Source organism: Egretta garzetta, unplaced genomic scaffold (genome assembly GCF_000687185.1).
Source record: "Egretta garzetta isolate BGI_Z169 unplaced genomic scaffold, ASM68718v1 scaffold330, whole genome shotgun sequence".
Lineage (NCBI taxonomy): Eukaryota > Metazoa > Chordata > Aves > Pelecaniformes > Ardeidae > Egretta > Egretta garzetta.
The window spans coordinates 648,888-661,711 of record NW_009258275.1 but is presented as its reverse complement, the minus strand read 5'-3'; the positions used below and the strand labels follow the sequence as shown (position 1 = coordinate 661,711).

The 12,824-nt window shown below is 36.7% G+C and overlaps 1 protein-coding gene across 1 annotated transcript in view; it reads right to left on the bottom strand.

Annotated features, from left to right (window-relative positions):
- HECTD4 (HECT domain E3 ubiquitin protein ligase 4) overlaps window positions 1–12,824 on the bottom strand; it is an 89,993-nt gene that overhangs the window by 56,654 nt on the left and 20,515 nt on the right. Inside the window, exons 2-8 of the mRNA XM_035891665.1 lie at window positions 9,994–10,511; window positions 7,380–7,469; window positions 6,887–7,017; window positions 4,558–4,666; window positions 3,778–3,916; window positions 2,682–2,852; window positions 1,211–1,403 (exon numbers count right to left, since the gene is read on the bottom strand). Of these exons, the coding sequence (XP_035747558.1) occupies window positions 1,211–1,403; window positions 2,682–2,852; window positions 3,778–3,916; window positions 4,558–4,666; window positions 6,887–7,017; window positions 7,380–7,469; window positions 9,994–10,511 (1,351 nt within the window). The remainder of the gene's footprint in view (window positions 1–1,210; window positions 1,404–2,681; window positions 2,853–3,777; window positions 3,917–4,557; window positions 4,667–6,886; window positions 7,018–7,379; window positions 7,470–9,993; window positions 10,512–12,824) is intronic.

Here is a 12,824-nt window from a genome sequence, read left to right as displayed (position 1 = left end):
ATCAATATGGAAATTCATTTAAGCTACATGTTGCAGCATTTAGAAATCGCTTGAAGAAGCTGTATATGGGGTGGCCTCATAATCCCACACATTCAGCATCAATCCCCAGAAGGATACAAACAGTTATTTAACTAAAGAGAACAACTTAAAAATTAAAAAAAAGGAAATCTCTAATTTCCAAGACAGGAAAATTTAGAGCCTAAAATTTAAGTATAAACAGAACTGTTTTAAGAATTGTATGGTGATAAACACATGGAAAACAGTATCTTAGAGCCAAATAATCTTTTAACATAGAGAGATCACTTGAGATTCACTACGCATTTACTATTTTAAGTTCTCTTGCTCCACATGAAACGTATACAGTCATAATGATTTAGCTCCTGCCACTGCTGATCAACACTTTCCTGAGCACTGACTAAAGAATTAGCCAAGAATAACCACTTACTCTTCTTCTTCTGTAGCACTCTAGTTGTTAACTGACAAAACACAGCCTTTAAAATAGCTCTTCAAGCTAACTCTTTGCCAATTTCCCTGTAAGCATATCTATTTCCTGTATAATTTATTTTTATGGAAATACCTTTAATTGTTTAAAATTGAAGAAAAAAACCCTCATGTATGTATGAAGGAAGAAGAGAAGTAATTCAGGATAAAGTGATAAAATCTTAAGACCAATCTTACAAAGCTCCAGATCATCCTGAAAGCCATCAATGCTGTTCATTCAGGATTCCTTAATTAACTTGCGTAGTTTCAGCAAGCCCATAAAAGAATATCCAAACATTTTGCAAATTACCCCAAAAAAGCAAAATTACCTCCAATTTATAATACTCAACTTGCTTGTGAAACAGGTTTAATTTTCTAAACTGCTGTCTGTTTTTACATAACGATGAGGAGCCCAATTGAACTGCTAGCAGAGAAATGCAATAAAGCAGTCCTACAGTCGAATACATGGAGAAAAAAGGGTGCTACATGTATTCTTCCTGTTCTTCATTCTTAAACTTTTCTCACAATCAATGCCTAATTTAGCAAAGGAACTTGTAATTCAAACATTAAGCAAACATTGCATATATATTTCAAACACTTATTTTGGAAAAAAAACTGCACATTTTTTTCCCCCACACGTTCTAAGACGTTAGTAATTACTAGAACTGATACTGTATGTGTTAAGAAACAAACCATGAAACATTACTGAATCAGTAAAACCTCTCCTGACCTGCTTGATCCTCTTTCAATGTATTGGAGATTGTAGAGCCAGTGAGAGCAGCCAATGTTGCCGACGGGGAGGCTCTATACCTAGAGAGCCTACTCAAAAGCATCTCATTTATACTCTTTGCAGATTCACCCTCTTTTCTCATTAGTATAATTCGTTCCTGGAGAGGATTTGCTATACATACGCCATTTTCTACCTATTAAAATGGAGAAAAAAAAAAAAAACCTTTTAGATATTGAAATCCATAGGAGACAGATTACCTTAACTGAACAATATGCTATAGCAGGTAGGGATCCAAACTTACACCCCGCTGTCAGAATTTCTGGCAACAAAAGCATCATAAAAGCTAGACAGATGAGTTTTCAGCTTCGTGGTTCAACAGAGTATCTTCTATTTGGTCTGTCCTTAAAGACAGAACTGCTTGTCATAATCTTAAGTTTATTTATGGAATGCTATGTAAAAATATTTAACCCTCCTGTATTTTTTTAGTGACGTTTCATTGGCAAGTTTTGTAAAAAGAGGCCTTTAAATCATTTGCCAACCAAAAAGTGTAAGTGATGATTTTCTTAGACCATAATCTTCAGGGGATGTGTTATTAAAGAATGCATCTCTTAATGAAGGTAAGATCTGATTTACAGCATTAGGTATTTTCCAGAATTTGTACTACTAGAGCCTACCAATCCTAGCTCCATCATCCCACTCTGCACAGCCACTGTACACCAGCTGCTGAGCAGTTCTACAGGCACTGCGCTCAAAGTATTCAAAGCTAAATCCTCATACAATTTAAATTATCAGTACTAGAGGTCTATGAATTGCTGTAAGCTCTGCTACATAAATGAATACATTTTTAGACTGAGATGCTTCATTGTCAAATTAAAATACACATATATATATATACACAAAAATGCATGCACATATATGTATATACACACATATAAATGTAGATATATTATAAGCCGTTGAGAGGAAAGGGAGTTCAAACCACTGATACATTTCTCCAGACTTAATATTTTGAAATGCATTTGGTTTTACACTAAAATCAATGATTGTTGTAAAACATAAAAATCATATTAGGTTATAAAATGCAGTGTAGACAAAACAATTGCATTTGTAAATTGTGAGGCCTGATTGGCTTTTAACACAATGAAGCAGATCCACAGTAAACAATGCTGTAAATCCTAATACACAGAATTACCGTCCCAGCACAAAACTTAATTGCTAATTACAATAAAATACGTTTTATGTTACAAGACAATTCATATTGCTAGAATATGATAGTCGTATGTCCCCTGAAGATAGAACTGAACAACAAACCTTCTCTTCAAAGTTATTTAGTAAACACATTCCAAACAGCTATTCAGATTACACACATCAATATTCAAACCTAACATGCTGATTTGAAAACATGGATATTTAGTTAAGCGGTAGTCACGCTACCTACTCCAGAGTCATAGAAAACACATTATTTGCTTACTATAAGTTCAAAAATATCCATAAAGACAGAGTGGCCTTTTGGTGTTTTTTCATTGAGGCTTGCAGGAGACCAAATCCAGTAGAAATACGTGCCATCTGAAGAAAGGTGCACCGTAGTCATAGTACTGCCAACTGGGAAGTGGTTTACTGGCATTGGGATTATTTGACATACCTACAAGACAGAGAGCATCTTAGTTCTTATTTTGAAGCTTGTTCTTATAAGTATTAACAGTGTACTTAAAAATCAATAAATAAATTAATATCAAGTGCAGTTAGTCCAGAAGAGGCTTATTATGGGACATAATAGTACTATTACATTAATTGTTACAAAGAGCTATTCTGTAATGTTTGCCAAATGGATCTGCTGCATACAAAACAGCTTAGATAGCTAAACATTTAACATACCTAAAAATAAATCATCTCCTCTATAATGACTGAGAGCACACCTATAGTACTATAAGGAAAATATACATGCTAAAGAGTTGTCTATTTTCTGCAACTTCTCCAAAACATTACTTGAAACTTTGGAAATGTTTCAAAGAAAAGAGGAATACAAACATTCTGAGTTTCAGGAAACACTGGACATAAATGTGCACATCCATCCTTAAAACCATGGCAGGAAAAACCCCAAAGTAAACAAATCATCCTTTTTTACAAGGGATGACAGTTGTTTCTCTATACAACACAATCAGATCAGAAACAACACCTGAATTTTGTTACAGTAGAAGAATAATGAGCTGCTCAGGAAGATTATGCTTTCAGTTTAAGTCAAAGTCCATTTTGCTATTGTTTGATTGTTTTATAATGCGGCCATACCATATTCTGGCTCTTAGGATACAGTGTAAGTCACACATACGTATACATGCATATATACATATACATACACACCTTAACACGTGGAAATAGTCACGTCTATAACATAACTTACAAGTCCTATCATGCAATGCTTTCCATGGGGGTTTATAAAAAGGCAGTTTCACAAAGTAAAAAGAAGAAACTTCAAGGACAAAACTAATTAAAGCTAGAAAATATTATGATTAATTAAGAACGTTTTCTTACTCTAACTCTGCAATGAACATCCTAGCTGTTCCTTTTACCTGAAGGGTATGCTGATCCACAACCTGGAAAAGGGAGTGAGGCTTATTATCAAAAGAGACGGGCCGATGAAGAAGTTTGCTGTTGCCAAAAGCAACCCACCCAGTCTCCAGCTCCTCATTACGGCAGTACACAAAACCTCTGGCAAAAAAGCAGTATATTAAAACTCTTTAAACCTCTGTGTTATTTTTTGGTTTTCTAAGAACAACGCACATCCACATTCTTGAACTCTGACTGAACTTAATTTCAAGTCGGCATAAGGCAGCAATTTCTGTTGTAAGACTTAAAGCATAAGAAGCCTCGTGACCCCAGGCAATAGGGAAGCAAGACTGTACAGTCACACCTGCACTAATAATTTATATAATGAATGACATAATTAGAAAAAAATACTTAATAAATTCAGCAATTGTACAACTATAAATAAAAAGGTCACAAAACTAGTCTATAGTGTATGCCTCAGCAAACAATAAACCAACTTACGACACATTAAAAAAATAAAACCAAATCTAAAAATAGTAGCTATTCTGCCAGTATACCTCTTTGCAGAAGGTTGGACTAGATGGCCTCCAGAGGTCCCTTCCAACCTAAATTATTCTATGATTCTAGAGAAAACATACTCAAGAAGAATTTCAGGTGAGAAAATCAAAACATTAAAATTACCTTTAATGAAAATGCATAATATGCTCTACCTAGCCTTGTTACACCTAACATCTGGGAATGGTTTACCAAAACAGTAACTTTTTTTTTTAAAGCAGATCTGCAAATATTCAACTGTCACTTACCGCAAAGTACCATGTAATCCAGATCCTAATTTGCTTATTCCTCTGCCCACTGAATTAGTTGTATAAAGATAGAGCCCATCTGCTGCAAGACAGCGCCCTAAGTCTGCATCTGAATCGGGAAGAAAGAATAGAGCAGAGACCTCCTCTGTAAGATACAAAACTGGAAATTCTCCATGGTCATTACACTTCTGTGGTAGCTACCACAGCAACTGAAAACCAACAGATGCTCATGACAGGTCATTACCAACAGGGCAGAACCATTTTTTTTAAACCTGAATTTACTATTTGGTATTCAAGAGCTCCTGTAACGTAGTCAAATTCCATCCTTTTTACAGTAGTTTTTCTACATTTCTTTCAAGCCTTATGGAGGTGCCCAGATCACACCTAACTCACTCGCATAAATACTAGAGCTACTTAAATGTCCTCCTCTTGCCAACTAAACAAGAATTGGGTGCTAGTCACCCGGCTTCTCTTTTGATACAATAAATGACATTAGTGCTGGTTTTTCATTATTCAAATGTACATCATCCATTTCTGAATAATTTCTTTTTCCTATGTTGTGTTCTCATTTCAGCGTTAAAGACCTGCCTTTGGGCATTATGGCCCGAGCTTCTGTAAAAAAACCCAGTAAGTCCGAACTGGCTTTTTCTGCACACTATTCAAAACTATAAATACAGTAGGAACTAGATTAGCATACCCAACCATGCTTAGGAACACAGGACTATTCAACCAAACTCATTTCAAGTGGAAAATCCCTTTACTAAAATATAAAACAAGTTGCGTATTTGCTATTAAATGCCTTCAGAATGATAAAAAGGAGCAGACCATTCTCTTCTGCTTTTGCAACAGGTAATGCTGTTCAGAACTGGCAGCAAGATAAAACACAAGCAAGGCTTATGACTATGCAAGCCTTTCTGCTGAGGACCGCTGGTATAACATACTGTTTGTGGGGAAGGAATAATCTAATATTGAGCCTTGATCTAATTTCTGGTACAATTCTGTGCTCTTAAAGCTAGTAAGCAGACCCTTCCACCTCTGAACACTGTTAAATTAAGACAAAATGTATTTCAAACATAGCTTTGTCACTCACAAAGTAGTTATTATTAACAATCAAGATGGGACACCCAAGGCAAAACCTTGTTAACAGGGCTGTCAATAAACCAGTCCAGTCAACCTATTTAAGTTCACAGAATCTGAACAGTCAGCTAAGGACAAAAAACCAAATCAAAACAAAACACCCCACACTCCAGTAACTCTTACAGCTAGAAAGACTCTTCAAAATATAGATGTCTCCATTAAGTTTGCAGATAGCCTCAAATGACAACTCAGATTTGTAAAATCCTATGGCTTGCATTAAACTTAATGAGATGTCATCAAAGCTTGAACTAATATTTCTGAAGCAGTGCTCATTTAGTGCAAAAATAGTAAGCAAACAAAGCAGGAAAACCTGAGAATTAAATCAGGGAAAGAAATACGAGAGAAAGCATTAAAAACCCATACAAAACAGACTGGACAGAAACAAAAGTAGAATAGGAAAAGGGGAAAAAAAAGCAATGAACTCGTACTTCTAAAAATAAACAGGCTCTGCCAATGATAGCTACTGAATACAGTGATACCGCACAGGACAAAAGAATTACGCTTACTGAAAGACTAATGAGTAGATAATATCCAAAATCAGTTTGACTTCTTTTCAAAATTCCCCCTGAAGTCAGAGAGGGTCACTGAATCCACTGCTAGATGATTTAAAATAGCATCTGGTATTCAGCAACCAAGAAGCTGAACCCCATTATCTTGTAGTTAAAAAACAGATAAGCACCACTATCATTAACACACTAGACTTAAGATTTAGCCTCTTAATTTTAATGTAAGACAGGATGATTTTTTCTAGCTGATCCCCCAAGCAACTTTAAAAAAAGCAAACAAATCATTTACACATCTAGTTAGATTAACTCAGTGGGAATAGGTATGAGAAGCCAAACAATGTAACCAATTTAGTACTCCTATAAAATAGGTCCATGTTTTCAAAACTTCAGTTTTGAATGTACAAACTAAGATAAGAAGGTGCCCAGACAGTTGCTGCCCTCCCCCCCTCATTGTATACCAGGCTTCGAGACACTCCTGCAATGCCCAGTTCTCTCTCCAGATGGTCCTTCTAAACCCTTCAGCTTTCAGATTTTTGATATGCACTGTACTTGCTTTTACATTACTTCCAACAGAAAAGGAGAAATCTTTTCCAACTCTAAAGCTTTACAGTAATTTTTGAACAGTTATTACCACTAAAAGCATCTTGTCCTCCCCTGCTAATACTGACAGGCATGAAATAATTCACCTTTATTTTCACTGCTGGAACTACTGTTGGCATCAGGTGCAGGTAACATGTCTTCAAAGCCCCAAGACACTATATGCTTTCCTCCGAGCAAACAAGAGGGTGATCCAGGTCCGCCCTCCAAAAGCAACAACCTTTAAGCAGAAAATAAAATAAGATGCAGAGAGGACAGTGATAGGAAAAACTAGCTAAATCAAAAGTTAAGGAAGATATATTTTAAGTAATTACTCTGTCAGAGTTCATAAGCCACTTAATGGAATCATCAATATTTAATTAAAAAAAAATAAAAACTTAACACCCAAAACCCAATTAGTGGATCCTTTTAGATTTGACTTTCTAATGTCTTCCTTCTGCAATTGACTCAATTGTGATCTTTCCTAGAGCTTTCAATAATTCTAAAGCCTTTTAATCACATCTAAAGACATTATCTGTAAATGCAGTTACACATTTTCAGAGATGACGTAAAAGTGCCACAATTAGAAAAGTCACTACAAACCTGTATAATACATCAGCCACAGGCAAGGATCCTAGATCAGTCTGTTTCTGTAATAGATGCACTGTATGAACAAAGGTTTTCAGCGACCCTCTAAAAGGATAAGAAAAAACATGAATTAAAGATGTCTATTGAAACAAGACTGAATGCACACAGACAACAGCATCTATGTAGAACATAATATCCAGTACCATAAAGAGAGAATATCCAAGATATGTCATCAAGCCTCTTTTCTAATTTGCATTTCTTTTCTTCACGGAGGAAGTGAAAAGAGGAAGGGAGGGTAACGTAAAGGAAGAATGCTGGTGACCTGCCAGGCTAAGTCACGCTGTCTTTTTGGAAGAGGATGCAGCACCATGCAGGTAGGGAGATCAGCACCCATGGGCTGCATCATAAACGACACGTATAGTAAAGGCACTCTGGGCACGTGAGAAAATACCTCCATCTTGCATCTATTACAGCTACTTTCAATACTTCTCATAGCTGATTAATCATATTTAGATCTTCAAATACAATCCGCGGGTCTTCCTGGGACTAAGCCAAAGTATTAGTAAGAGCTGCTGCAGACATAGCTAGAGATGGCTTTTTGACTAAAATAGAAAAGACCAGACTAATTAATTTATTATCAAGCTTCTGATTACTTTTGCTTCCAAACACAAATCTGGAAGCTTTTCCCCTTCTGAAGTGGTACATTTAAATGTATATAAGGACTAGATATTCTGAAAACAAGATTAAACCTAAGTAGAGGTTGTTTCTATTCTTGCCTAAAAGTGTGTTGCTTTAAAATTTTATTGTGGTATTTACAAACATATGGAGTTTGTTACTCTAATTACAATTCTTGATCATTCATAAGTGGAATACTTTTTTTGGAGAACCTAGGAAATCTGTATATTAACACAGTGGAAAACACCTGGGTTTTGTAGAAATAAAGAAAGAGAGAGGTCTTTAAGAAACGTATTTTACAGTTTCTGTTTTAAAGGTCAGGGTATAAGGAAGAAGTCATTTTCTGAAAGATGTGGTGGCTTTACTTCCACCCTAGCTAAAAACGAGATTCTTGACTGCATCGTAGGCATGACAGTAGTCAGTTATGAATTGATTTCTTCAGAAGAATGGCTGATCAACTGAAGAGATCCTTTCCACACACTCTGCTGAACATCGCTTTTTGCTGTCACACATGGTCAGTCTCAGCTCCATAACTTTCCTCCTCCACGCCCTAAACCCCATTTTCCCCACTGTCATTTTCAGCTGGATGCTTCCACTGATAAACCTCAGCTTGCAGAAAATTGACACTGAATACTTCAAAGCACCTCAATTAATTATTTAAAGCAGTATTTACTCTGTTGTTTTATTCTTAGTAATATGAAGCACCCAAGATTGCAACTAGGAATCTCAATAATAGTCTCATTTTGAAGGCTTTTTCTTCATAATGGTACCCAACACGAGTTACATATTTAAAGGAAAAATGCAAGGCTTTCATAGGTGAACAAAGCACGTCAGGTTATTACAACTCTGTAAGCAATACAAGACAGATTTGCAAAGAAAATATAAGATCAACCTTAATTTGAAAAGCTGTATTTGAAATTTAGCACTTTTACAAATTCAGCTGCAAAGAACATTCCATACTTCCTGAAAATTGACATCTGAAAAAAAAAATTATATCGTGTTTATTAAATCAAATTTATCTGAGCTATGTTCAAGCACATTGCCTTTTAGAAAAGGCAGTTGTCAGCGCAGAAGTTTGCCACGTACAGTAGATTTCTCACTGACTTCACTACAAGTACACTAGAAATTAAGCGGTTTTCATTTGAATAAGCCTTTTTCTAAAGCAAATCATGACATGTCCTGACAACTTCAACATCTTAAATCAGAGTTAAATGTGATAGACAAGCCTGCAACCTGAGAAACATTAAAGCCAAGATTTTCAAAAGGCTACTAGTTTAGACCCACAATCGTATGGCTTTGCAGAAGCTAAGTTTTGTATACTCCTCCCCCTCTCCTCATGCCCCATCCCCTAAAAAGTGTAAGTTTTTATTAAAAGCTATTATGGCCACTTCATCCTCAGACACCTGATGCTGTGCTAAAGCCATGCAGGGCATGGGATAGTTCAACCTACAATGGTTGAACTCTTCACTGGCAACAAAATAAAAAAAACAAATAAAAAAAAAAGCTTCCAGATATTTCACAGGCAACACTGAAATCTGAAACAAATTTCCCTGAAACTTGTCAGTAATGCCTTTTATAGCCAAATGAAGGTGCATAAGCTCCAGGATTAAAAGGGGTCTGTACAAAGGGAAAAGTGAGACCTTCCTCCATGATAAAAACATTTGGAACCATTCCTAGAACAGATCACTGCAGTAGAAGCAGCAATATGCACAAGAGGCATTTCTAACCTAGATCCTTCTGTTTTTACATATGCTAAACACATGCAAAAAATAAATGCTTAGCTTATCAGTTTCACCCTTTCCAAACCAATATTTAAATATTAGAAAGAAAAAGACGCGTAAACCAAAAATTACTATCAACAGTGTGGTCACATAATGTTTGATTCTTACCTTTAAATATAACCACTGACTACCAATATCAACCATAACATGTCATTTCAGGACGGTCCCCTTACCTTGCACAAGCCAAGGCAACTAGGGCGGCAGCAGCATTTTCTTTTTGCTTGTATGGAATCTGTTGGCCTGAAGCAGAAGTGTCTTCCAGCCAGGAGCACAGCAAAGACTCTATCCCATTAAGACAGTCAGCTGGTTCCTTAGTCAAACTCAAAGGCTGGCAGTCTCGAAGGCAATTCAATAGCACCTCAGCAGTTATGTTACAGAGAGAAGGGTCTGTTCTACTTTGAGACTGAATGAGGGGAAAGACCAATAGAAGCCCCATACGTGAAGTAAACGGTGCCTGTTCAGGCTGCTGTAACAAGCCTTGACGCTTGAGCAAGGCCAGCGTTTCTTCATCCCCCGAGCTCTCCCGGTCATGCTGTTCCTCCAAGGCTAGCTGGCGCTGGGCGTTCCAGAGTCCACGCAAAGCGTTTAGTCGGTACTCCAGCAGTCGAGCATACGCATTGCTCTGGTTTCCACACACAGATCGTAAGCGCTCAGCCAGCTCCGTTGGATTCTTGGTCTCAAATGTTAGTATCTGAAAGGAGGGGAAAAGGTGGTATTTATATAGGTTTTCTTTTTCTTAAAGGAGAGGGGAAAAAAGTAACATAGGCCTGTAGTACGATTGCTAGATCAGCTGTCCTGAGTTGTGGTTTGTTTTTTTTTTTAATTTCTGGGCATGAACAAAGCTACATTGGAGGCCAAAGAGCACGTAAGTGGTATGGAGCTTGTTATTGCTGAGTCAGCATTGTCACTGAAGACTGGGCTTGGGGGTTGCTGACAGAGGTTTTTAAGCTTTCAATCATGATGCGAAAACAACAACATAGACTGTAAAGAAAAATACATACAAAATAGTATCACTGAAAATAAAGACTCTCCTCCCCTAGAGGATTTTTTTTGTAATCGAGGCAGTTTGGCTAAGAACTTCAAAAGGACTGAGGGGGTAGAAGGTCCCAAGGGCTGAGTTTAGAGCCTTTCTATGGAAAGTAATAGGTCAACAATATTTTGTAATAAGAATGTATACGTTCTAGTTTTAGAGCTCTGCAAACAAACCAGTTCTCTAAAATGAACCAAGACTTTTGTTATACACTCTCCTTCCCGTTTTTTTTTCCTCCTCAATTTTATCTACTGCACTTAGCTATACCTTTCTCAAAATATTTCCAGTTGCTGCCATAGTTTAAAAACCTAAAAGTCTCATCATCATCATAATTTCAGACAGAAGAAAGAGGCCTTCTTGGCACTTCTAAGTAAAATCAGAGACAAAGCTGGAACAACAGAAAACAAGTAAACCATGACAGAAACAAACATATTTATGGGTTAGTACCCAGCCCGGTACTTGAAAGAACTCAGAATTTAAAGTAATTTACAGACAACTTTTCTCCCTACAGCATACAACACTTGAGATCAGCAAAGTCACTTAAGCCACAGCAACCTCAAGAAAAGCAACGAGCCAAGCATTTTCTGACACTTTGGATCCAGTGTCCAAAGGTCTGCCTGCACACCACACTGCCTCATCTCATCCAGCCCCAAACGCCCTCTCCTTGGCCCATCTCTATGCTTTAAAGCTCTCCTTCCCTCATTCAATTGAAAAAAAAAAAAAAAAAAAAAGAGGGGGAATGTGAGAAATTAAGAGATGCAATGAGTAATTTCATACAGGGTTGTTTGTTTTTTTTTTTTTTTTAATTGTAGGCAGTAGTCATACAGAATATGAAATAGATGTTTATGTCTAATTGTAGAATTTGGAACAGCTTGATAAAACGCTTCAGGACAAATCACATCTGCCATTTCTACAAACAACCTTACTAAAGTCAATGAAACAGCTTTTCAGTAGAACACTTACCATTAGAATCATGAAAGTTAACTTTAATGTAATACACATAATAATTACACTTGAATAGATGTTAGTATTGAGCTTAAAACTAATGAACCTCTTTTAATTAATTTATTCAAAGAGATTAAGAATATTAATCCCTAAAACACGTACTATACATTTAAAAACTACCTCATGTTAATTTGTGTGTTCAGTGTCTCAAAAATAAGTTAATTGTTTCCTGATATAGATGCAATCACTTTCTAAAACAATTTGCTTTTGACTTCCTTGAACTAAACTAAATACACGACGGATAACTAAGCGATAGCAAGCTGCAGAAATGGAGTTAAAAGAGAATTAGTGTTTTCATCTTGAGAGTTAAAAGCTGAAGAACATAGGTCTATGGTCTTTGCCCATGCTAATGACAAAGACACCATGAAAGACAAGTTGTGGTATGCTTAGCTGGCTTTCCCTTTGAGATTATACTTCCATGGGGGGGCGGACGCTGCCTATAGGCTTCTCCCCTTCTGATAAGCGTAGTGGAACCCCGCAATCCATGCCAGATAATGTTTCAAAAAGTTGTGCCCACCTAAGTCATAAGTATACCACTACGTTTATTCACAAACTTCGTGCAACCTCACATGGAACCAAATCTGTACCCAGTATGTAAGGACAAGCAGAAGGTCTAAATATTCAAATATTTAAACACATGAGAATCACTTTGTTTCAGCCAAATTGCAAACGCAACTGAAGACCAAGTTCCAGCAATGCTTTTTCAGTTTCATTCAAGATACCAACGTTATGTTTGGTTGGTTCTCATCAACAAAACTGTAACCAAATTGTTGTGGAAAGGTTCACGGTTTGAATATAACTTAACCTTGTGAATTTTATCGCTCGTTAGGGTCCCACTGACAGCACACTTATGAAAACTAGTCGCACTGCGTTACACGCTCTTGTTCCTCAGGTCCCACAGTTTAGCAGGATGATGGATTTTTTTTGTCTTTAATATTGCTCTACATCCCCAAGTGTGTTGTATAAATC